The 27376-nt window shown below is 39.1% G+C and overlaps 1 protein-coding gene across 1 annotated transcript in view; it reads left to right on the top strand.

Moving 5' to 3' along the window:
• The window catches only part of STMN2 (stathmin 2), a 49859-nt gene extending 23047 nt beyond the window's left edge, over positions 1–26812 (top strand). The window contains exons 2-5 of the mRNA XM_072804147.1: positions 2742–2837; positions 5776–5948; positions 16411–16602; positions 25446–26812. Of these exons, the coding sequence (XP_072660248.1) occupies positions 2742–2837; positions 5776–5948; positions 16411–16602; positions 25446–25505 (521 nt within the window). The 3' untranslated portion in view covers positions 25506–26812. The remainder of the gene's footprint in view (positions 1–2741; positions 2838–5775; positions 5949–16410; positions 16603–25445) is intronic.
• The last annotated feature ends 564 nt before the right edge of the window (positions 26813–27376 follow it).

Raw genomic sequence — 27376 nt, 5'->3', positions numbered from 1 at the left:
TATTTATTAAGCAATAGCCTTCTGCTCCATCCAGACCTGCCCTGTGAACTTTTTCATAGATAAATAAGATGTAGCATTTGCCTCCAAAGAGCCTATAGTTTTGTAAACAAAAACTACACATCAAAACCCAGTAGTGACTGACCCTAGACAGTATAGAATCACATTTAAGAGTATATAATCAAGATTGTATAGTAATCATGCTATACAGCCCTTGCCCTAACTAAGGGCAATAAGAGATCAATGTGGGGAGTACCCCCAAGAGAGGGAAACACTGAGGAGGAAGCATCTGAATTGGGATTGAAATTTTGGCAAGAATCTCCATGAGAGGAGAGGTTTAGGAAAGGCAGTGCCTCCTGAGAAAAGTTTGGGCAACTGCACCAAGTGAAGAGGAAACCCTTCACTGGAGAGCATGACTTTGTTGCAGAGAGTCAAGATTTGCTTGAGCTGTGGTTGCCAAGTGGTTTTAAGGAGCTTCCTAGGATTCAGAGCAACTATGTGAGTGAGAATCAATGCAGTGGCTGTGGGTGAGTTCATGCCATGGAGAGTCGTGGCCCTCTATCAAAACAATGTAGGGATTCTCTTAAGTAATCACTCACTGAGGTCGATTGAGTTTTGTCCCCAAACCATCCAGGAGAGGAAAGAACAAACTTTTTGTCAATCTTGGTTATACATTAAACATTACACATAGGGCTCTACAGTGTTGGTCCGTGACAACCTTTGTATCTCCTGCCTTCATTAACTTATCAAGCATGACAGAGCAGTGGCCTTACTAAAAATTATTGAATTTCGTTTCTAAGAAACTGAAGACAAATGTTGGGGAGTATTATTTTCAGTAGAAATTCATGTTTTCCTGCAGCTGTAATCTGTTACTGATCTATGAGATAGAAAAATCTTATTTTATTTTTATTTTTGGCTTGGTCCTGTCTAATAAAGTTGGTATCTTTAACATGTATGTGCTCCTAATATGTGCTTAATTTTGCAAAATATTTTGGATATCATAGTGCTTTCTCTTATTTAAAAAAAAGGCACCAGCCTACAAAAACTTGCTGTTTTAGGTTTTATTCTTCATGGAATTAAATGTATTAAACCACCAAATGCTTCTACCTATCAGAAACTGTGATTCACACTGAGCATCCATGTAAAGACCTGCCTGGACCTTTATATACAAGTGACATGGTTTTGTTAACTAAATAGACAAATAAGAGAAAGAAATACAATTTCAGCCTTCTAAAATTCCGAAGGCCTCCAATATAATCTCTCAAAGTAGGTGTCAGCAGGACTGTTATGGCAAAAGGCAAATTGTGTTGCTTATTTTAAAGGAAATAAGCTAAACAGGGAGAGAAATTCTCTTAGACCCTCTGGATGTGTCACATTGAGCCATATACAATATGGCAATATTTGATCATTGCGTGTGGTTCAGTGATATCAAGTATGTCCAGCCTTGACACATTGAACCTCATCCTGAAAGCAGAGATAGAAAAAGGCCTCTTGGCAATCTTAATATTGATCCATTTACTGCATTTTTATCTGGAGGCCACATACAACTTTAGCCTCTGGGGCCAGTTTTATTTACAAAATTGGTGGTGGGGTGGGTGGACAGTTAGCTAAATGATCTTTCAGGACCCTCTTAATCTAACATTCTGTAGCTCTAAAGCATCTGGGTGTTGATGCTGTTTCCAGTGAGCCCACAAAAGATGGATTTGGCAATAATGCCCAAAATAACCTTCTGGGAATTCCTGTCTTCCCAATGTATTCACCCTCCCTTGAGTAATCGTAATGATCAGAAGCCCTGCCAAGAGGTAAATATTACCTGTGAGATTCAACATGCTAGGCCATCATCACAAGTTTATGCTTTTCCACAAGTTGGTGCAAAATAAACCTATCATTTTTCTTCCATTTTTCTTAATTTATTGATGATCAACAATGGTGAGAAGAGTCCACCTCCCTATACCCCCTCTGGTCATCTCTTGTCCTGGTGACAACCAGCACTGAGGAGATGCCTTCCAAGGTTACCTGGGCAGGAGGCCTCTTGACAGAGAAAGGGAAAAATGAAATAGGGAGGGGGGGTGAAGGAGGAAGGCGATCACTCACTGAACTCCTGTAGCTTGCTTGGCAAGGTGGGCACCCAAACCAGGTTCTGTAGAGGAAAGGAGAGCCTAATCAGATCTCAGATCTATGATTACTGTGTGTGTGGAAAGAAGCTGCAACCAAAAAGTGCACTTGGGATCAAGAGAAAGCAGTAACATAGGTCCTTGGAGGATGTATCTGCTTGAGAACCATCCTGATGGGTTCCCTGCCTGTCCCCCACTGAACATGTGGCCACTTGGGCCCAAGCAGCAAGGGACACCTCCTGAATCCTACGTATGCCCAGTAGACCAACATACACACATACTCGAACGGACCTATCTCTCTACTAATTTTGTCTGCTTTTGCTTCTTCCGTGTCTTTTCTCTCCTCTCTCTGTCCTGCTGGATCTTAGTTCCTCCTGCTTTCCTTTCTTTCTCTAACTCCCTTTCTCTCATTTTTTATCTAACGGGCTATAATGTGTAATTCATGGCCTCCGTAATAAAGAATATGCACTTGAGGGTCCTGTTTCAATCTTCCTTTTATTTATATTTTGCAAAGCTATGCCCCTGACAATATTCATTCTGCAGCAGGCTGTCATTATTATTCAGACTAAAAGAAGCATTAAGAGGAAATTCAGAAAATGAATGCTACTAACTTTCAGTCTTTTATTTTAGCCTACAAGGAAAAAATGAAGGAGCTGTCCATGCTGTCACTGATCTGCTCTTGCTTTTACCCGGAACCTCGCAACATCAACATCTATACTTATGATGGTGAGTTGCCTACAACAGAAATGCTCCTGCTAACATAATTTGAAAAAGCTTAGATACACTTGTTTCTCTTTCATAGCTCCTGATATAATTAAGTCAGTATCTTGTAGATCTCACTATTGACTTTCGTGTCTAGCTATTAAGGTCTTATTGATTGCCTGTTGCTCAGAATAGTTCAAGGTGTTGTGTTTTGTTTTTTTTTCTAAGTAAACTCTAACCCCATCGTCAGGCTCAAATTCACATCACTGAGATCAAGAGTCACACGTTTGGGGCACTGGGTGTCTCAGTCTGTAAAGCATTGGGCTCTTGATTTTTGCTCAGGCAGTGATCTCAGGGTCGTGAAATCGAGCCCCGTATTGGTTTCCATGCTCAGCAGGGAGTCTGCTTGAGATTCTCTCTCCCTCTCCCTCTGAGCTTCCCCCCATGTACTCTCTGTCTCTCTAAAATCATAAATAAATAAATCTTTAAAAAAAAAAAAAAAGGACACCTTCTACTGACTGACAAGCCTGCCTCCCCTAAAAGAGTTTGAGTTTGATGCTAACAACAGCACATTAATGTCTCTTAAGGAACATGGCTAGATTGCTGTTAGCACCCACATCCAGCATATCAACATCGATAACATGTCTAAGGCTTTTCTTTGCAAATAATATAATATGCTAAGCTTTAGCTAGACCAAATCATAATTTGCAAGAAAATGCTTTATACTTCGAAAACTCAAAAGAAAAAACATCAACAACCGTCACTGTTTTCCCCTTATGATAGTCTTAATAAAGTTCCCATATTTTGAATATGCATGTCAACAAGCTAACAAGTTCCCATGATAAAAATGACTTATGACGGAGGCCCCAATAATGAGATTTTTTTAAAGATTTTATTTATTTATCCATGAGAAACAGAGAGAGAGAGAGAGAGAGGCAGAGACCGAGGCAGAGGGAAGCAGGCTCCATGCAGGGAGCCTAATGTGGGACTCGATCCCAGGACTCTGGGATGATGCCCTTAGCCGAAGGCAGACGCTCAACCACTGAGCCACACAGGCGTCCCCCCAATAATGAGAATCTGAAAAAGAAAGCCTAAAGAATTGGCATGACTACAAACTTCATTGGAGTGCAACACTTTCAGTTTGATTTATCCAGATTCATTCTACTCAATTTGGTTTTCTTCCTGGCTCTACCATATTTGCATGACCTCAAGCAAGTTACTTAGATTTTTTCTCAGGCTTATTTAACTCTGTATCTTCCTCCCAGTGTAGTTGTAGGGTTTAAATGGTCTATGGAGGGGATCCCTGGGTGGCTCAGTGGTTTAGCACCTGCCTTTGGCCCAGGGCGTGATCCTGGAGTCCCAGGATCGAGTCCCACGTCGGGCTCCCTGCATGGAGCCTTCTTCTCCCTCCTCCTGTGTCTCTGCCTCTCTCTTTCTCTCTCTCTCTCTCTCTCTAATAAATAAATAAATCTTTTTTAAAAAATGGTCTATGGAAGGCAAATGCTTAACACCAAGCCTGACCCCTGTAAGCAATCGAAAATGGTAGCTGTCATTACCAACAAGATTATCGTCACTTAATCCAGTCAATCCATTTTGATTCAATATCAAAATGTTTGATAGAGTGATGTGTCTAACAGTTAGAGCCAAGGTATATTTTGGTACCTGCTGGCTTATCATTTTTCTCTTCCATACGTGTAAAGACAAATAGTGAGGACAAGCTGAAGGCATCTGTAGCACTTAACCCTGTCTGTGCCTTTCAAGCCTGCTCCAGGGATGCCTGAGTGGCTCAGCAGTTGAGCATCTGCGGGAGTTCTGGGATCAAGTCCCACTACGGGCTCCCTGCGAGGAGTCTGCTTCTCCCTCTGCCTATGTCTCTGCCTCTCTCTGTGTGTCTCTCATGAACAAATAAATAAAGTATTTTAAAAAATAAAGCCTGCTCCAGGACACAGAGGCTTTTTCCTTCCAAAGTTATGCTAACACAACACAAATGTCCTAAATGCTAAGCAACCATTTCTAAGGCAACAGCCTTCGTGTGAAAGGGTTTCAGTTTCCAACCAAAAGTTCAGTAGAATGCAGGCCCATGCCCATTTTGTATAAGCTCATTCAGTCAACAGATCAACCAGAAAGATGTTTCCTCTGCTGGATACAGCTGTGAGGAGTGATCCAGCCATGTTTCTTCTGGGATTCCAATATCTCACACTGTGTTGCCACAGAGGCTCCAAAGATAAATACGGAACAGGCCTCTCTTTGGAGGAACTTAGAGCCTATGAGAAGAGACATATGTACAACATACAAACAATCAGCAAACAGAACCCAGTGTGGTTAAATGCTAAAAACTGCAGATTATACAAAATGTACTAGTAAGACAGGGAAGACGGTGACAGGTTCTGCAGCTTTAGGGATTGAAGACAGAGGGAAAAGAAAGTCAGAAGTTATGTATAAGCTGAGTCTTAGATGCTAAATAGATCATTCAACATTGCTCATGCATTGCTTTCTAGAATTGGTAGAGAATTCCAAATTTCCGATAAATCTTTGTTATTTTTTTTTCTCCGTCATTTAGCCTAAAAGTGCCTCCAGCCCTGGTAATTTAAAATAAGATAAATCTAAATCTGTGCCACTTTATTTTCATGTGAAGCTCATGTTTATTCAAAAGATAAAAAGTTTAGTTTAAAATCAATCCAGGCTATTTCTTCCTAAGTAGGCCTACCATTATTCAATTCCCCATGGACATGTTGAATTTCCCAACACTGTAAGTATTTATTCTTCTAGAATATATCTGTAATTATACAAAAGAAAGAGGTCTTGTATGCTCAAATCAATGTAGAACAGATAATCACATGCAGCATTTATACCTATTTGCCAGAATAACAATGCAACCTTCAAATGCCAGAATTCAAATTGTTTAAATAAACCCATGCTTCACCTCTCTGTATGCTTAACATTCTCAAATATTCATTTTCAGATATGGAAGTGAAGCAAATCAACAAACGTGCCTCTGGCCAGGCTTTTGAGCTGATCCTGAAACCACCATCTCCTATCTCAGAAGCCCCACGAACTTTAGCTTCCCCGAAGAAGAAAGATCTGTCTCTGGAGGAGATCCAGAAAAAACTGGAGGCTGCAGAGGAAAGAAGAAAGGTAACTTTTCCCATAGGTTTTTAAATTCTTCCCTCTTTTTTTCCCTCTCTTCCCCCTCTCTCCCTCCTCCCCTCACCACCCACACATCCTAGCAGAGGTTCCAGGGGACAACTATGTGTGAATCTGCAACATCCCAACACATGTACATCTTCCAGAGACATACAGCCAGGCTATTTCAAGTAAATACTGCTTTTAAACTACTTAGAACCAAAGATCTTAGACACTAAAAGAGCTTCAATACCTTAGTGCCCTTCTCCCTCCCTTGGATCCCTTATCATAAAAAATTGCCCTACCTTAGTCCATGGTGCATATCCAAGAAAGCATAGCTTTCGGTAACTTAACTCCAGGGTTTGGAGGTGAGGGATGCAGAAGTGATGATTCCTCCCTCTCAGGGTCTATGTCCCATCCCCAGTGTAGTGCATGATTTTCCTTGAAACTATAGACCATCAGATCCTCCCTCTGAAATATCTCTGCCCAGATGTTGCTCTGCCCACGATAAGTGCCCTGAGACTGCTCTATCCTCCTCAAGGCCTTATCTAAGCCTTGATGGCATTTTTCTCTCTTTTCCATTGGCCGTTGTTTGTGTTAGAGCCCTTTTCTTTTCCAAAATCTGTAATTTTTCACAATTAGATGACTAGGAAGCCAAGGGTATTAAAAAATAGGAGTGCAATCAGAAATCCCAAGGACTCTACACATAAAGATAGAGGTCTGAATACATCTATTCATGTATTCATGACCATGTGACTGTTTAAGTTCATCCCACCAAGATGCTCTTGATCCACCCAAATGGAATTATTTTTAGGTAATTCTTTCCTATATTGTATTTTCCACTGAAAATCGTAATGCATTTTAGGGAGCATGTAGTCACTAAGAATATGCTCCATGCACAGGTTTATATGAATGGAAACTGCATTTTTATAATAATCTTTTCTTTTATTAATATGTTGTCTATAAAAAGCGAATACATTCAACACCTTTATATAGAATAGTTACAAAGAAAACAAAAATAGTCTTTCTCCTAAAAACTGATTTCTCTAACAGTCAAAATGGGACAAAGCCAAACATGTGTCTCTTCATGTATGTGTGTGTATAACGTGTGTGTGCACATATGCGCACACACATATATACATACGTATGTAATATCAGATAACAAGAAAGACTCGAAGATTGGAAGTCCTCAGATTAAATTTCTTGAACTAGAATATACTTTATGTTTTGGTCCTTATACTTGAAAAATCTTCTTATGTCAGAAAAATATACAAAACACAATTTCAATTTTCACCAAAGGGTGAGATTCTTCAAGCATCTGACAAGTATTTCTTTATGTATATGTTTATTATATTTGATCAACTACAGTTATCACAGATGTGGATTTTAAAAGGAGGAAATTGAGCTACTAACCCAAGTCTATGTACAGGAAGTTGCTTTAAAAAATTTTAACAGGGTTTTTTTTGTTGTTATTTATAGCTTTTTTCTCAGTTGTAAAGGAAAATAACTTACAGTTAGCCCATCAAGACTTTGTTGCCAACAGATATAAGTAACTGAATACAACAATGAAGTATGTTGCTTTCAAGGCAGTTCAAGTTCTCTTATAGGTAAGAGGCAATGGCAGGTCCCAGGCTGCCATATAGAGATGCTGTGACCTGGTTAGAATATAAAGTCAGTGACTGAGCTGAGATTAAAACTTTGAGATGAAAATTCAACATCATGGCTCAGAATGTTGCTGGTGTTTCTAGGTAACGTAATTAATTTGAAGGATATTATTAAAAGGAAAAGAATAACACAGAGATTATCAAAATTAACTAGGTAGTCTCATAAAACTCCCTGAGTTAGCTAATTCTGATAAAATTCCTACACTCTGACAATGATAAAGTATCAAAAATTACACATTTATACAATTGAATACAATTGAATTGAGCTAGAAATTGGTCACATGACTAAAAGATGTTTTACAAATATAATTATCCAGCATTATGACACCAGGAACAAAGTTCTTTGAAAGCCTTTAGAATCAGTATTCCTTCACACATCTGGTATTACTTGTTACAATTTTCAAGGCAAAAATCATTATATAGATTATGTCCTGGTAGTAGGGTTTTAATTAGAAGAAAATATAACTAATTAACGGAAAGTACCAACTTAAAAAATCATTAATTGATTTTATTCTATTGGGTTGTGCCAACTTAATTAGTGCTCATTAGAAGAATTATTAATTCTCCTCAAAGAGCCTCCAGCCAGTGCATATATCTCAGTGATTACCTTCGTGAGGACATGCATATAACCAAAACTCAATTCGACTAGCTAAAGCACAAGTGGGTGAGTGACTAAAACATCTAGGAATGGTTACTGCTTCCAAAACAGCTGGATCCAGATCAAGCAATATGGTCAGATAAAACCTTTTTATATTAGCATCCATCTCTTCCTGCATCTAATGGGTTTCAAGACCCAGAACGTTTAGTTTCCGGTGGTGGCTCCCAATTGATTTTCCTCACAAATTAGCCACTCCAACAGGAAGAAGGTTTTTCTTTTCCAAGAGTTCTAACAAAAGTCCTGAGATTGAGCCTCAGTGTCCTGTCCCGGGTCACACACCCAACCTTGAGCCCATCCTTGTGGCCAAGGGGATGCAGTACTTTGATTAGCCAGCCTGCATCACATGACTTGCAGAGGCGGTGAGGTAAGTCCCTGCGGAGATATGTGGAGGAGTAGAGCCCTAAAAGAAAATTGAGGTGGTGTTATCCAAAGGAGGAGAATGGACTTAGACAAGCAAAATTACGGATATCTACAATTTTTATCTGTAGGGGTTTAGTGTTAGTATAACAATTGCAATAACTATTTAGCTCATACACTAGTGAATCGGTGATTCTTCTAGCCCTGCCAACAGGAAAAAAGACAATCTCTGCAGCTATGTAGAAGAGTGCTGTCCAACAGAAACATAATGTAAGCCACATATGTACTTTAAATTGTTCTAGCAGTCACCTTTTAAAAAGTGAAAAGTAACATGAAAGAGCCATATGTAGCTAGTAGCTACTAAGCTGGACATCACAGATACAGATAATTAGACCAGGAAAATGTTAGTGAACTATGGAGGCATTTTAGGCCTAACTTTTTCAAATTGGTACCAGATAATTATTCGGTTTCAACTTTACTATTTTTTTACATGTTTTCTAAGAATAACATTGACAGAGAAACTCCACAAGATACAAAGAAACTTCCATGCTATGATTTCAATCTGTACATGATCAGAACCAACCCAGGTGAAGTTTAGGACCTACTGTTAAGTACCAGGATCTCCTAAATCTCACTCACACTTTCTTATTTGGCTTCCATTGGCTCTGCATTTGCTTGTCAATCCTCACGGTGAGGAGAGAGCTTCTCAGACCCAATTTTCACCTGTTGGTCTCTCTTCTGGTATTCAACTTTATTATTTTTTTTGTAGCACTTAGCACAATTAGTAAGCATATGCTTATTAGGTCCTGTATTCCCCTCCATTAGATTATAAACTCAATGAAGGTAGGAATTGTGTCTTTTGTTATTCGTCCCTAAGGAATAGTACTACAAATATTTTTAAATGAATAAATAAATGATAATTTTCAGAGCCAAACATTAAAGTAGCAATATGTAACTTGTTTTGACTTTTTATTTCATCTTCAGATCCTAAAATAAAATTATAGTCAATACATTTCCAAAGGATATATTCTGAAGGGCCCTAAATAAACTCTACCATCCACAGAATTCTTGGTCTGGGAAAAATCACTCAATTAACAGATATTTATTAAGCACCTACTATTTAACTGGCACTGTTCTAGCTACTAAAGATGCTTTATCAATCTTATTCCAATTGCGAATAAATAGCTAATAAATAAGTATATAATACATCAGATGACACCAAATAAAGCAGGGCAAGGGTAATTAGTAGTGCAGAGTGAAAGGCACTATTCGTATGGGGTGATCTTTCTTAAATATGAGAACATTTGGGGGGAAAAAAGCATAAAGGAAAGGATTAAGCTCTACAGCTCTTCTCCCAGAGTCGAGCATTTGAAGTAAAGAGACTAGCAAGTACAAAGGCCCGGAGGTAGGAGTGTGCTAGGACAGTTTAAGAAATAATACAAAGCTCAGTGTGGCTCTGAAGCAGAAGGACCAAGGGGTGACTAGTAGGAGGAATTGAGGTCAGCAGATAACATTTTAATGACTTGACTTTGACTTCAGCTGAAATGGGAGACCATTGAGATAGATAAAACCATTTCACTACTTGATGTGAATCACAGCATTTTTCAGAAAAATCTGCTTAAATGAGCTGAGTGACTGCAAAAATAAATAGTGTTAGATAAATAGAGAAGACATGAAAGTGTTCTAGACTGAGAATGGTTCTGAAACTAAGGATACTCAGAGGTAAGAATACATACATGACATGTATTTTCAGGGCAATGGATAGACCAGTGAATTAGTGGACTTGGGTAGGGAGTTGAAGAGTAGTGAGGTAAGGTTGTGGAGGGCCTTGAATGCCAGATTAGGCATACTCAAACTCCATTACAAGAAACATAAAAAAATCGCCAAAGGCTTTCAAAAATACACAGATGTCCAACCTGACCCAGTGGTCAGCAACATTTTGTCCTGGATCTATTTCCTTTCTCATAATTACAATTTTTAAAAGATTATGCCTATCAAGCATACTATTAATGTTAATATTAATATTAATATTAATTATTAGCAAGCATACTAATGATATTAATATTAATAGTATTAATAAATTAATATAATAGTATTAATAAAGTCCTTTTGTCATGGTTATAATCAATGGAATCTACAACTGCCAATTAATATTTTTGATTATCATAAAAAATAAGCATTTTCTCACTGACTTAATTCTAAGTCAATATGAATATAAAATTAGACATAGACATAAAGGCGAAATATGATTTCTGATAAGGCTTTTAAAACATTAAAAAAGCTTATGACCCCCTCTCCCTTCCTTTGGTACCATCGAAATGCCTGCTTCTGGGGGTTTAGGGACCACATATGGGAGCCAGTGACCTAGGCTATGTCGTGGAGGCCTTCTGGGTTTTCAGCTGGAGGGCTACCACCGAGTCATCTCCACATGGGCTCAAACTCACTTCACCATAAACATTTTGGCAGTGTCCCCAATTCCTCACTTCATCTGTGGACACTAATGCAGCATTGACCATCTGGTTACTAGGTTGGACAATCCTCCTTTGAACCAGAATTAATGCCCCATTGATTGGTTCATAAAAGAAATTTGTTATACAAGAAATGAGCCTTTTTCCTGCTTTCTCTCCTCTCTTTGATTATCTCTGGGAATCAGTGTTTGCTGCCATGAGACTGTGTTATCTCATGAGGTCAGCTTGAAGCTCATATTTTGAAATCAAAGTTTCCATACTGCAACTGACCCACATGGGTGAAACAATATAAACATTTTCATCCATCCATTCAGCCAGCTGGCCAGCCAGCCAGCTGGCCAGCTAGCTGGCCATTTATTCATTCAACAAACGTTTAGCAAGAAACAGCAGAGCTAAGCTAACCATATCCCAGTTGGCCCAGGACAACTCCAGCTTATTCCTGCTTGTTGGATATCATTATTATTTCAATTTCATAAGTGCCCAAGTTTGCACAGTAAATTATATGGTCATCCTAAGCCAAGCATAGTGTTTAAAAGCATCTTTAAATGCACAGTGGATAAGAACGTATGCTTAAGTCAATACCTGTGATCTAAGTTTGGTTCTACCACATAATAGCTGTGTGACCTAGGACAAGTCACGAACCTGTCTATGTCTTATTTTACCCTTCTATAAAATAAGATCAAAAATAGGATGCTTGTCATGGAATTAACGTGAGAAACAGAAGTCTTATCTTACATGAAGACACATGACAAGCACTGTGGGACATTTAGCTATTATTATGCAAAAACACATCTGGTTCCTGCCCACAGAGACTGTATAGTCCAGCAAACTCACAATATTTTAGAATTTTATTTTATTTAAATTCAATAAAATAACATATAATGTATCATTAGTTTCAGAGGTAGAGTTCAGGGATTCATCAGTTGCATATAACACCCAGTGCTCATTGCATCACACAGCCTTCCTTAATGCCCATCCCCCCAGCTACCCCATCCCCCCACTCAGCTCCCCTCCAGCAACCCTTAATTTGTTTCCTATAGTTAAGATTCTTTTATTGTCTCCCTCTCTGATTTCAAAACTCACAATTTTATAAAGAAAAGAAGTTCATTATTAACAAAGATATTGAAATATTACCATACATTTCATAGATATTTTCAAATATTATAAAATATTTATCAGGTTACAAAGAAGGAGAAACAGTTTGATAGGTACCAAAGTATATAAATAGGTCTGCCCGAAACTACCAGTGGCTTGAAAAAAAAATGAGTATTAGGAAAAAATGATGAAAATGTGAGCATTCTAATGACACGGATAACATCTCACCCTAACATAGGTTGAATCACAAAGAGCACTACTCAAACCAGTTCATCGAGATAATTGGCATACTGACAATATTGGCACATATCAACTCCAAAGTCTCTGAATCTCTAAAAGAATGATGCTTATTTTTAACAAAATGGCATAAAGCGGACCATTAGTCACAGAACTTGGTAAACTTTCATTTTCTGTTTGTTGGCATCGCATAGATGACAATTGAAGTTGCATCCAGGAAAAGAGAAGGTGGTTTGTACAGCCATGGATTATGAACTAAATTGTTAGACTATTTGTAGTTCAACATTCGGGAAAGCATCTGCTCCTTGGAGAATGGGACACCTGGTCCACAGAACCCTCATGGGTGCTCTCCCCTCAGTGAAGAGCACCCCCCGTGGTTCTTGTCCTAGGAGCTCACTAAAGTAAACACATTACACGCTTTAGCAGAAGAGCTCATTCTAAAGGCCTTTGGGTTTTAATCGTTTTTAAATGTTTGTTATGCTTCTCATTCTTCAATACAAAGTGAATATGGCACCCTTTTGTTTTACATGATTATATTCAATTATCTTATTTTAACAAGACATTATTTATGGTTCCAACTGGGTCACTAAAGTTTTTTCATCATTAACAGTAAAGCCAATAAGTAAAGACACATCCTCTAACCTAACATTGTAAAGATGCTCAGGTACTAGGGGATCCAGTGTCTGATAAATGGTTCTAGTTAATGGCAAGTAATATATCCAAATGATGAAGGGGGACAATAAAATGAAGGGCTAGAAATGTGTTCACTTCCAAAATAAATGAAACACTAGCACCATCTAAAATATAGTCTTAAATCTCTTATGTGTATGTAAAATAAAGTGAGTTTTATATACCACTTAACTCAAATTTATCTTCCATTTCATTTGTATAGTAATTAAATTCATACTCGGTAATACAAGGAATAGTAATGAACCCCTTTGGAAAATGTTAAAGTGTTCCTAAATGTATAATAACTCTTCTCTCTGTCTCATTATTTTTCCCTTCACGTAGGTCTCATGCAATCATTTCAGTGATACTGAGTTCAGTTGAGGAGGTTTATGCGTAGAAAAGGTGTTCACCAATTCTCGGTCTCCGTTATTATAATAACAAGGTGGAGAAGGATCCCTAATCTCCCAGAATGTCATGTTGGATGTCTCAGTTCTATAAATAGTTTGTCTTGACGTTTGCATTATATCAGCTGATGATTATCATGCCCTAATTTTCCATTTCAGTGTTTCAGTGATCTTCTATATTAGGTACATACTGTTCAGAGATGGTCCTCCATGGTCAGGCCCTTTTCCCTCAAACAATTTATTTTTAACAACTTTTAGCGAATCCTACCTTTCAAGCCTCCCAGTGGGAGTTCTTTTCTGCTAATCTGCCCAAGCAAGGAATAAAATAAAAACACCTTTTCCACCATGTAGTGAGAACTGTACCCCAGCCAAAATGAAGGGAAATGCTTCCACTTTTGTCTAACACATATTTTTATTCTACATCCTCACATGCACATTATATTTTAGGGCAGTTTTCTGAACTAAATGCTCATTTGTTGAGAAATATTAGAATCATAACCAATTTTCTTCCTTGAGGCTGTGACTGCGAGATAAAGGTGTATTTTTTTTTAAGATTTCTTTATTTATTTGAGAGAGAGAGAGCAAGAATGGGAGGGAGAGAGAGAAAGAGAATCACCAGCAGACTCACCAGTGAGCGCAGAGCCTGTTGGGGGGGGCTCGATCTCACAACCCTGAGATCACCACATGAGCTGAAACCAAGAGTCAGAGGCTCAACCAACTGAGCCACCCAGGTGCCCCTGGGAGATTAAGGTGTATTTATGAGAGAATCAATTTCTTCTCACGAATAAAGTCAGAGAAGTTGTAAGCAGTAATATCTGGGTGCTAGGCTGTGAAGGAAGGAAAAGGAGCATGATTGTCTTCAGCAGTGGCGTAACGGAGACCTTACAAGCTGAGCAAGAGACCCCAAGACTGTTAGCTCTGCTGAAGAATGTGTGTAAAAGTTGAGTATTTGTGAGGAGAAACCAAGATAGGGCACCATAAATATTTTCCTCAGTGTGCCATTCTTTCCATAATCAACTTCATGTCATGTATTTTTTTAAATGGACATGAGGCTCAAATATTTGAAACACAGGTAATCATTAAGTCCTAAAAATGGATTAGTTGAGACAATGGTGACTACAGTGTTCCCTCTGGATGACAACAGGCACTAGAGGCAGGAGCAGCCCTGAAGTGGCCTCGCATGGTTTGGCAGGTCTTCGTCATTTAGCAGCTGCCTCACATGCGAATGCTCTGGACTGCCTTCTGTTTCTGTTTCACCCCATTAATTGTGCTAAAGAAATACACTTGACACCTATGCTGGGTAAGCTCATTTAGCCCCAATGGCTGCAAAAGTACTAACGCCATTAACGGAGGCATTTCAAACGCAGCCAAATGCTGCACCCAGTAAGGCAATAGGCCTCTCTCCATTACTGATGATGGGGCCTGTGGGAGTGTTTGTCCCCACAAACCAAATGTGCCCCACCAAAGAATGACGTTTTGAAAAGGCATGTGCTGCAATATTGCCCTTTTAGACCCCAGGGCTTCCCTTCTCAATTCCATTCGCCTGCTGTCTCCTGGCTGTCTTTTTTTTTTTTTTTTTTTTTAAGATTTTATTTATTTATTTGCTTATTCATGAGAGACACACAGAGAGAGGCAGAGACACAGGCAGAGGGAGAAGCAGGCTCCCTGCGGAAAGCCTGATGCAGGACTCAATCCCAGGACCCCGGGATCATGACCTGAGCCCAAGGCAGACGCTCAACCACTGAGCCACCCAGGTGCCCCTCCTAGCTGTCTTTAGGTCTTTTGCAAAAGAAAATTAAGAATGCAAATATAAACTATAAATTAAAACACAGTTTTAAAAGTGCCACAGTAAATTTGAGCACCTGAAAATTAAGTTACTCAGCTGCCCCTTGATAATGACCCATGGTAACTCTCTCTGTGAGCTGCTACAGTGAGGAACAGCAGGCATGTTCCAGGCCCCTTGCCCTGGATCCATCAGAGAGAAACTTTACACATACACACACACACACACACACACTCTCACACACTCACACACACACATCTTTAGTCCGTCTGTCTCTGTCAAAATTCAGTAGTACTGGAGCTGTAAAGAAGCAAAATCAATGTAGGATGCTTTACCAATAGTCCCACCTAGAGGCGGGAGGATGAACCAGCTAGAAAATACTTTTTCATTTCTTCCCAAAAGGCTCTGTCTGAATTTGAATTTATTCTGTGTTAACACTTTCTTCATCTGGCTCTGATGCTTCTGCTCTAATCACTAAGTAACCACAAGGTTTTAAAGATGACCCAGATGACCTCAGCATGTTCAAGTGGAGGCCAGAACAGAGACTTTCTATTTTCTGTGGCCAAGTGGACATTAACTTTGCACTGCTCACAAGTCTCCAAAGAAAATTTGGCTAAAGAAAGAAAAACAGGCAGGTTGGGGTTGGGGCGGGGAGGTATAGGTGGTGGAATGAACTGAGAAAATGAATTTGACAATTTGATTGGCTAGAGATGAAAAGCTTACTGCAAAGAACTCAGTGTACAGGTGATCAAAAAATGGGGCAGGGAAAACACTAGAACTTGCCCCAATCTTCCCGTATTCTCCTCAGGCTTCAAAGGATGCTGCTATCCAGTGATTAACTGCAGCATTCCGGGTTGCATAAATGCTTAGCAGAAACAAAACCAAAAAGTCCTTCATTGGGATTAAATGCTTCTTCTAAGATGGGGCATCCAAAAATTTCACAGCTGAAATCTCAGCAAACCCCATCTCCCAGCGAACCACATTCTACAGAAAGCTCTAAGCCATGCAGATGAGTACTGAACAGTGCTCAAGGCTAGAAGTAGTGTTCATTTGAAAAGAACACTCTCGAATCAACAGACCACTGTTCCACCAGGCTGGCATTTGGGTGACCATAAGATGGATTTGTTTTTCTTCCCCAGTCTCAGGAGGCCCAGGTGCTGAAACAATTGGCAGAGAAGAGGGAACATGAGCGAGAAGTCCTTCAGAAGGCTTTGGAGGAGAACAACAACTTCAGCAAAATGGCGGAGGAAAAGCTGATCCTGAAAATGGAACAAATTAAAGAAAACCGTGAGGCTAATCTAGCTGCTATTATTGAACGTCTGCAGGAAAAGGTAATCCCGACAAAGTGGGCATTAGCATGCATTCACATGCAACACAGCTGGGTGGCTTTCCAGTTCCCCGGGCACCAGAGACTTAGTCAAAACTTGCTTCAGGTGCAGAGACAGCCAACCCCTTGGGCAGGTTCTTCCTTCATAGCATTGACTTCATGGGCACTGCAACATGGTAGAGGAATGGGGATCCAACACTAGAGCTAGAATCGTGTCAGATTTTTTAGTGGTGAAGGGATTCAGGGAGGCCGATTCATGCTTTTCAAGTACATAAAAGATTTCTGTGCAAACCTTAAGAGCCGATCTATTAGGAAAATAATAAATTGGAAATATGAACCATGCCATACAAATATATAATATTAATAAGTAGTGATAATATATGATAAAACAGTATGTTCAATATTTACTATTTAATTTAGATGTAATATTAAATACATAACAATTTGGAAAAATGTGCTTGTCAGAAAAGAACAGAATATCTATGAAAAATGGGAAGCTGATACTCTCCATGTAGGAAAAATCTACTTGGCAAACTAGAGTATGATGATCGCATGGACCCAAAGCAAAGGGGACCTAGTAGAGGATGCTCATTTCCTCAAGTTCTAGTATCCTGGTGCCTTTCTGCTCACCAGCCCTAGCATATACCCACTCCCCTCCATCGGGATGAGCAGTGCTGGAGAGCCTCTGGAAAATGTTCGCTCTTTCCCTTGTGTGGGCTCTACTGCTGTCTATCCACCACCACCACCCAGAAAACTTTCCTTTGAAAATGTATAGTATAGCTATGAATAGTTTAGCTTTGTCTATCTCCAGAAATTGGATTAAGCATGAAGAAATATGATTTTTGAGAAACGATGTCTCGGTCCTTTTCTGAGCAGTTGCCTCCTGCGCCAGTAGTGAGTGCTATCACATGTTGGCAATGGAGAGAGAGGTAGGACTGTCCCTGTTGTCAGAGCATATACAGTCTAGACAAGATCAGCCTCCTGTTTTCTAAGTATTTCTTAGGAAGACTCGTGTCCTCTATTAGAATTAGCCCATCTCATCTAAGAATCAGGCAGCCCTACTCTGATGTTTGCATCTATTCTGATGACTCTGTTTTCGATCTCATTCTCTGATTACAAATATCAGGCCAGAACCAAAGGAAATCAGGTACAAGACCTAAAAATATATGCCCTTAATTCTATGGAGATTTTTGTGGGCATCTGAGCTCTTGAGGAATTTGTGAAAGCATTGCTGGGGAAGCATGTGTGGGCTCTGAGACAGCAGTAGGACACTGAGGCTCTCGGATGTGTGTAGAGAAAGTGCTAGATGACCTGGGAAATCCACTTCAAGCCTTAGTCAGAACCTTAAAGTTAAAATGTAATTCACTTATATAAGCTAGTGCTTCCATACTCTCAGAACATTGTGTTTCATCTAAGTGCATCAGGTCAGAATTTGAAGGTGGCACTTCGGCTCTCTGCATGTTACACACGGTGGTACCACAGGAAGTGCTTTGCTGAGATGCAGGAGAGCAAAGGTCCACTGGCTAAAACTTATGCCCCTCACCTTGAACCATTCAGTCTTCCTCCATTTGCCCTCCGTTCACACATTTCTGCCCAACCAAGGAGATTCTTGCTGACTGGTACTGGTACCATGGACAGCAGAAGACCACCATGTCTTCTGTTCTGGATAATTATGACTCAATCATCTCATATCCTTGGCCCCTAAAAATTAAATCGAGTGGAGCTTCTAGGAATGGGGCGTGCTGGTCATATTTCAGGATTTTCAATTAGGCCTTAGTATTGAGTACAAGATTTCTATCATTGACAATAAGGACCATTATTGGTTTTGAAATTACACACATGTAAATATACAGCACGTCCCTCTTGATTTCAATTATAAAATGGTACATAAAATTTGCATGTTTTAACTAGTATTTCCAGAAGTGTTGGATTTTAATAAGCAATTTCTTTTTTACTGTGTGTTTCTTTTCACTCCCTCCCTGCCCAGCACCTTGTTGCCTTCTTCCCCATTCTCACCCAGATTTAATCTCCACCCCCTTTCAGACACACATGCATACAGACATGCAATTTGTCCTAGAAATAATCAACCTGTGGACAGTTTAGCCTTCCTGACATGAAGCTGCAGAATCTCCACAAGTGGGACCCAGGCACCTACATTTTTTAAAAACTCTCCAGATGACTCCAGGTTTGAGAACTAGGGGTTTATAGCCCATTCTGACTTAAATCTCAGCTGACAGTATTCTATCTCATGCTGAATAATGCAGCCCAGATCATTTTTAAGACCACATTTCCCCTGGTATTTCATTGCCACAGAGACGTTTTTCAAATCTAATAGGATCTTTGGCCAGAGTTAGCCAAGATCTATTGCCTTCTCCATAAAGAAGAGAGATTCCTTGGGGATACCAAATTTACTTCCGTTACTTCCTACGTTTTCTTTTTGCTAAAATGAGACAAAGTAAGTTTCTTATTATGACCAATATCTAGCCTTTTGTCTGAATGAAATTACTACAATGAGATTAAAATTTTAAAAAGAATCAATAATAATAGTAATGTTGAAAATACGTGATATTGCTAATACACATAAGCTGTTGCGGAATCTGATGCATCAAAAGATGATTACCACTGAAAATGAGATCTATTAATGAGTTAGTTATTCACTGAGTATTTATGGAGTACTGACTATGTGCTTAGAAATCTGGAAGGGGATGTAATATCAAAGAGCATTTACTAACCATCTCTTTCCCCGTGCAGACAATATAAAGCCCAGCAAAAAATAACAGCGGCAAAAATTAGAGAATAAGTTAACATATATTATGGACCAATATAGATAGTAAATACAAAAGCACTGGAAAATGTTGGTAAAAATAAATCCACGTCAAGGCTAAGACACACACTTTCCACCATTTTGACAGGCCTCACTAACCCTATCAATTAGCCAGAGATGTGATACAATTTCATGTGAGCTTTTGCCAGCACTCTGCCTCCATCTGCTCCCCATGCCCCTCTTGTACTCAAGTAGGAGAACAGAGCATCCAAGCAGAGCATGTCTTCCCATGATGTCCATGTTTTTTTAGTGTCATTCACAGATAAATTCCCACAAACTTCTTGGAAACCCAGCCATGTTAGCTCAAAGTCCCTAGCTAAAACCGAAAGCCTAAAGCGAAAACAATCTCAGTTGAACTCTAGAACATACTGAAGTGTTCTTTAAACTAAGAGATTTTTTTAAAGATTTTATTTACTTATTCATGAGAGACAGAGAGAGGCAGAGACATAGGCAGAGGGAGAAGCTGGCTCCCTGGGGGAAGCCTGACGCAGACTCAATCCCTGGACCCCGGAATCACACCCTGAGCCGAAGGCAGACGCTCAAATACTGAGGCACCAAGGTGTCCCTAAACTAAGAGATTTTGATGTGATTGTCTGGGGTGGAATTCAGAGATCAGTATTACTTTTAATATTTGCCAGTAGGTGCTAATATTTAGCAGGAATTGAGAACCACTGAGCTAAAGACTTCTTAAATATGCTTTGTTATGTTGTCACAAATTATATTTAAATATTTTTTATCTTTGTGCTATAAAACTGTCCCTTTTCCTTCAGAAACGAGGGTTACACTTTTTTTTTCAATATCTGTTTTCATAGCATCTCATATCAACACTCCAGCTTATTATATAGAAAAGAATCAAATGTGGAGAAAGGTGTAGAAAAAGGAATGTCTAGACAGAAAGAGCTACGCTAGACTGATCTGTTTATGTCACTCAAATTGAAATTACACATACCCAACAGTCTTCAAATTGAGTGACATAAATAGTCATGCCCAGGACTCAAAAGTGTAGTTTGTGGACTATGATTGACACTCTGGTGAAGTTTACAATGTTCCTGTTCTTGGCATAGTATAATAGAAACAGACACTGAGACAGAGATGGAAACAGAAAGAAAAGTACCTGTTCCTCCATGCAGAAAGGATTAAAGAGACACTTTCTTCCTCCCTGAATGTGTCCTTCCTCTCCTAACACTCAACAGTATCCTGTAGAAAATTCACTCCCTGGCCCATCAGAAACCCTGAGTAGCAACAGCTGTCCATCAAACTCAACCAGGATCTGTAGTGGATAATTCTGAAAAATCAGCTAAAGCAGATATAATCATTTTAACAATAATACATACATTCATTAAACAAAAAACTTTAATATCAAACATTTAAATGTACAGCCAGTTACCAATCTTTTGATATAGGCCAAGACCTTTTTGAGAAATGAATTAGTCCTTGTCCTCCCCCCCACTTTCCACCTATATCATATTAGCCATGATGTACAGTTTCAATTTCTGTAAAATTGGATGAGGACTAAAGATATCTGCAAAATCATATGGATATATATAAGATCTTAACAACTTTTCTTTTTTACAATTTCCCCTGGCTTTTGTAGTTGATCCAATATCTGATCATAATACCCTTTCTCAAGTATTTCCAAAGCTTTCCCTCCACCCTGACAATTTTCTATTACTGTAATATTTAATTAAATTATGTAATTAAATTTTCAACTAGCTAGTCAAACAGGCTGGAAATATCATTGACCACAAGCAATATGTAATTCAACTAGGGAAAGGGAAAAGTATGTGGAAATAAAAAGGAAGAGCCTATAGCTTCACAAGCAACCCAACATTTAGGAGATACTAGAATGATGGGGGGGATGGAGATTGTTGGCTAACCTAGCAGGTCAATTAAAAGGACTTCTACTCTTATAGAAGTTGAATTCTTATTGAATTATCCACTTAATTCAATGGTGTCACATCTTCTTGCTTTTATAGCTGTATCCCACCATTCACTAGCCACTGCCAAGACTACCCAGACCATAATATTGTAACAAAGACCAAAGGAACTTTCCATAGTGTTCAGGAGTGAGAGAACCAAAAAACGCAGGCCACCTTGACAGCTACTTTACCTAGCCAACCACAAAGGACAGTACTTAGGAAATAAGAGACATTGTTTTAGTATAATTGATCATTTCACCTCTGATACAGAAAAGTTGGAGTGAAAACACTGTAGCCATTACTTCAGTGATTATCACATCGCATAATATGATATAGCTTAAAATAATAAAAATAATTTGAGGGACTAGGATTCTGTGATTCTTTTCTTAAGGCACAATTTTGATGTTGTATAACTCTTTAGATAGAGATCTCAACCATTATTAATTTTCATCTATTATCAATTTTTATTCTCTTATCTGATTTTTGTTTGGGGGGGTCATTCTCATTCATGAGTGCCATTTACGTAACTATTTACCATTGAGCTTGTCTCATGAATGAATAATGAAAGGAAAAGAGGAGTTAAAACTAGCCCTTACTGATAGCTCCTTGTGGGCCAGCCATTTTGCCTGTACTAATGTATTTAATTCAAACAATAACCCTGTAAGGAGATACTGTTATTGTCCTCATTTCACATCTAAGGAATTTTGTCCTTAGAGAGGTTAAGCCATTTGGTCAAGATCACAAAGCCAAGTAGACCACAGAGTCTGGATTTGAAGCTGTGCCTTTTTGATTCTCACCCTTTATACTAAGCTAAAGCTACAATTCCTTGCCAATCTTCAAGCACTGCTCAGTAAGCAGGCTTGGCAGTACCACTGGAAGTTTTTATTCCGGTGACCACTGTCATCTTGATATATGACAATGTGCCTTCCTGGCACTAACAGCTCACTCCTGACCCTTCTTTTGTTTTGCAAGTGCATGGTCATTTGTAAAAAGAATTCTTGATGATATTGATTGACCTCATCTTGCATTTGAAATAGACTCATGTAGCAGAATTTCATAGATGGAACTGATACTCTAGGTCATCTGATTCAAGTCCCTGGTTTGTGTTTGATACCTAAGGCAAAGGAGACATTAAAAGGTAAAGAAAAAAAAGAACACCTCATATTCCTTGGCTTTGACCCAGAAATCTCTCTAATCACATTTTCTTAGGGAATCAGAATTTTTCCTAAAACCACCTTTCATACACTTTTGCATGTCGAGGGAATAGTTGCATGCAATGCTAAAATATGATTTATTACACCTCCCTTATATTGATGGAAGGAAGGAAGGAAATTGCAGAGAACTTCGTGAATATAGATCTGCTTTAGACTGTCTCGCCATGTGTCTGACAGCGCCTGATGAATAGTAGAAGCTCAATAATGAAATGAATGTTATCAGAGACTAGCCTTGACTGTTTGATGAGCTTTCTCAGAGTATCACAACTACCTTAGTAACTTCTGTCAACTGCAATTTCCTGATTTAAAAAAAGAAAAAGACTATGTTGAAAACCACATGCCTTCTGCATGTCTGCCCTTTGATTCTCCCACGTTCATATCATAAAGTCAAATTGCAATTTCATGGTTATTTATTTGGTGATTTGATGATTGCAAAGTTTTCCAAATAATAGATTTACCAAAATACCTGAAATAACAATATTTTTCCTAAAAAGTCAATGTATTTAATTTCCCTTTTTTATGTTTATTTCAAGCTCACAGATCTATTTGTTCTTTTCTGTAGCAAAACCCATTTCCTTACGACTAATTTTGAGTTTAATAAGAAGTGTGCTCCAGAGCAGCCCAATAATACTAATTTTAATGCTCCCTACTATATTATAAATTTGAATTTGTATCAATCTTTAGACGTAGATCTCTGTTATTTTGTTCTAGTAAACTGATGGCCTGGGCTTTTTCCTAATTTTTGTCAGAACTCAGCTCTCACTAATTAGTTTCTTTGTGAGAAAGATTTTGCTGCATCTTTTTCCTCATAATGGCAGGACAAAAAAGAAGGCAGAGCCAGCTATAGCCACACTACTTTCTCTGTGACATTTCTAAATGGGACACATATAACTTCCCTATATGTCTTTATCCCCTTCTCGACATGGCTTTTAAACATACATAAAAAGCTCTTTTAAAACAATTAAATAAAATTGCATTTAAACTCTCTAGAGTCAACTTCCTGCTTAACTCCAATTCTGTCTTTCAAGGAAGTATATAAGATGTTATATGCCTTTTTTCTCCCAGCACCTACATTTGAAAAGACACATTTTCCATGCAACTATTAAATTTTCTCTTTCCCCTAACATTGAGCTTACATAGCCGTGATTAGCAGAGTGGGCTGTAGAACCAGGCTGTCATGGGGTCCCAGCTCTGCCGCTTGTTAGCTCTGTGATCTTGGGCAAATGACGTACGCTTTCTGTGCCTCAGTTACTTCATCTGTCAAATGGGAACCAGAATTACACCTCTACCATGGGACTGCTGTGAGGAGGAAGGGAATTTAACAGGTAAAAATCTGTATTCATGCAGAACTGATCACATGTTAGGTGCCTAATCAATGCTCAGCATTATGAAGAACACAGTAAACAAAGACTCATTGAGATTAAGAGTTTAATGATAAGATTTACTTTATAGCTGGTCAAGGTCTTTGCCCCTGAACTAAGGGAATCTACAAGAAATTTCTGGAGTTATAGGAGGAAAAAAATAGCTGTGTAAATAATACACTAAGTAGAAAAGTAATACTAATAATCATCAGCATTTTGAAATTTCAATTCAAGAAGCAATTATTTAGTACCTATGGTATGCAACACAATGGGCATATAGTCATTTAGTACAGAACTATGTACATCTACCTTTCCTCTCAGTTCCCTCCACAGAAAGTTCAGTTCCCAAACCAAGCTTAGTGCCTCAGTTCCTCAGGTAAATAAACATCCACCAATCACGGGCTTAGTGCAAAACACTCTACTATGCCCAGCAAGTATAACTAAAGTGAGAAAATGCAGTCCTGCCCCTGAGTGAGTTTATATATAAGCATCTACTTAATATGGAAGATGAGACAAAAACAGAAATACCCAGAGCAGAAGTTAAAATAAAAGGGCTGCCACCTATTTGCCACATAAGCAAAGATTTGTGCAGGTGTTCAAATGGAAAGTAAGGTTAATTTTATTTTGTGGTCTCCTAAAAATCTTCATGGAGGAAGATGTAACAACCACATGCTTTAAAGAGTAAGTTATGATCCTGACCAAATAGAGACAAAAGACTAGGAATCTCAAGCATTAAAAATTGCATGAAAAGACAATTTCATTATATGGAAACATCAAGTATATGTGTGTTAGAGAAGAATGGAGGGTAAGGCTAGAAAGGTCATTTGGAGTCAAGTTTTGAAAGGCCTTGACTATCAGAGCAAGCATTTAGGAGGCATACAAAAAGTCATCTTCCCGCATCTAATCCTCTCAAAGTGTCCACTGGCAATTATAAAGCCCTTAAGGGACGCCTGGGTGGCTCTGTGGTTGAGCATCAGCCTTTGGCTCAGGCCATGATCTCAGGGTCCTGGGATCAAGTCTCACATCAGGTTCCCCTCGGGGAGCCTGCTTCTCCCTCGGCCTATGTCTCTGCCTCTCTCTTTATGTCTCTCATGAATAAATAAATAAAATCTTTTTTTAAAAAAAAAAAAAAGCCCTTAAAATATTGGGGAGGAGGAAAAACACCATTAAAATGAGAGGGCAAACAACAATGTGATATTTTAGTGCTATTTCCTAGATTTATACAGTAGCCGTCATATTGAAAATTCTCTGAATCATATGACCTCTTGATCACAGTTTTGATCAAATGCAGCATTAAGGTTTTTTTAGACTCTGTAAGGCTTACAAGATCCTCTGTAACGTAACACTTCCTGGGTCTCTTGTTGTCATTTCTCGTGAAATGAGAACAGTCCCTAAAGGGAGACACCAAACACCTGGGTGATTTCCAGGGAGAATGTGTATCGTGTACAGGAGTAAGCAGGCCTTCCTGGTTCTCTGCGGAGCAGACAACCAGGCTCTGTGACGTTGCTTCTCCCTTTGGTGTTTTCCAGGAGAGGCATGCTGCGGAGGTGCGCAGGAACAAGGAGCTCCAGGTGGAACTGTCTGGCTGAAGCGATGGAGGGTATGGCACGCCCTACCATTAGGAAATCCCCCTGCCTATATTATAATGGATCATGCGATATCAGTATGGGAAATGTATGACATGGTTTAAAAAGAACTCATTATAAAAAACAAAAAACAGAATCAAAAATTAAAAAAAAAATTCAATGCGGTCTCTTTGCAGAATGTTTTGCTTGATGTTTAAAAAATACCTTGGATCTTATTTTGTAAATACTTACATTTTTGTTAAAAAATACAAGTATTGCATTATGCAAGTTATTTCATAATCTTACATGTCCTGTAACAGGCTTTTGATGTCGTGTCTTTCCACTCAAATGAATTTGCTAGGTCTGTTCTGTTTGAAGCCCTCATGTTGAACTCCATTCCCTGCCCTTTTCATTCCAACAGAAAAATGAGGTCAGTAGACAGTCTATGGTGCTAGAAACCCACCATTGCCTAATGACCTAGACGGCTTTGTAATCTCTGAATTTGACTAAGACCATACCTAGGTTACAGGTATTATGATTCCACGCAAACCTCCACATTTGTTCACTCATAATCTACTAACTGCCTAGAAACCACAAAACCAGGCTAAGAAAAGAAAAATACACCAATCATAGCATTTACTTCTGCTTCTACTGGATTATGTGCTACAAATGTGCTTTGGCGTTAGAAAGGGATGGATGAGAAGACAGATCTGAGATCAGTCTGGGTAGAAGCAGAAAGCTGAACCTTTTAAAACTGCTGAACACAGATCCAAATCCACATGGTTCAAGCAGCCGTGAAATCGCTCTTCATGAAGTGGGCTTAATTCTCTAGTTTAAGTTCTTTTGATGGAATGAATTAATTAATGTGTCAGGTGGCTTATTTGTGGATGCCATGATTGATGATGTTCATTTTAAGCTCTTACCTATAGTACAAGTACATGATGCTACTGAATATTTTTCCACTTGGAAACTGTGAGCTGGTTGTTGCATTAAAACACACGTACAAACAAGATCAAAAACACTGCGGACTTTCACTCAAGCTGGTCTTTCTTCCCCAGTGTGAGGCAATCCTGCCTATTAAAATAAAAAGAAATTACTCCATCTGTGAGGGCTGATACAGCTAAGGGGGGTAGGCAGGGCGTTTGTGCCAACTAAGAATCACCAGACACCCACCATAAGTACCTATCGCAGTTTTGAAGTCGTTTCTCCCCCAAATCCCAACTCCTGAAGGTTGCTGCCTGCATATTTACTCTTCATTAGTGCTATTTTCCTGTATGTCATTGTGAGCAAGCTGTGATTAATAAAGAATTGGAGTTCTGTGAACTAATAAAGGTGCCGTCTGTTCTCTTGCCCCTTCATGGACCCGACCCCGGAGTTCAGATTTTTAAAGGGTGCCCATTGGATTAGCCAATCTCCTAAGCAAAGAGACAATAATTAGAGTTTGAAGGAAACCAGTGCCCTGCTGATTCACTTCCCTTCTGGAACAGCAGGCAGCATCTCTTTTCTCTCTCCTTCTGACAGGCCAGCACGGCAGGAGAGGTCTTCAATCTGTTCCCCTTAAAAGCATTCAGGACTGAAGGAGATAACCATAGGTTCGGACTAATAATTCGGAGAAAGAGACCCCCTTTCAGAGCACTTGGAAGGTTCCTGGCACACCTCACACTCTCCCATGTGGCCACAGAACGCCTTTGCCAGCCTGTTAAATGTGATTGCCCTGCCATACTGCTGAATCTTGCGCTGCCGATAAGCACACTGCACACATGGACACAGCAGGGTCCTGTCAATGACCCAGATGGATCCTACAGGACCAAAGGAACCACGTCCAGTTTTAGCAGAAAATCATAAATAAATGAAACCACACAGACTTATGAGTAAGTACACTGGGCTGTAGTCCA

Source organism: Canis lupus, chromosome 28 (assembly GCF_048164855.1).
Source record: "Canis lupus baileyi chromosome 28, mCanLup2.hap1, whole genome shotgun sequence".
NCBI lineage: Eukaryota > Metazoa > Chordata > Mammalia > Carnivora > Canidae > Canis > Canis lupus.
The sequence above is the reverse complement of the archived record's forward strand: the minus strand, read 5'-3'. Positions and strand labels throughout refer to the sequence as shown.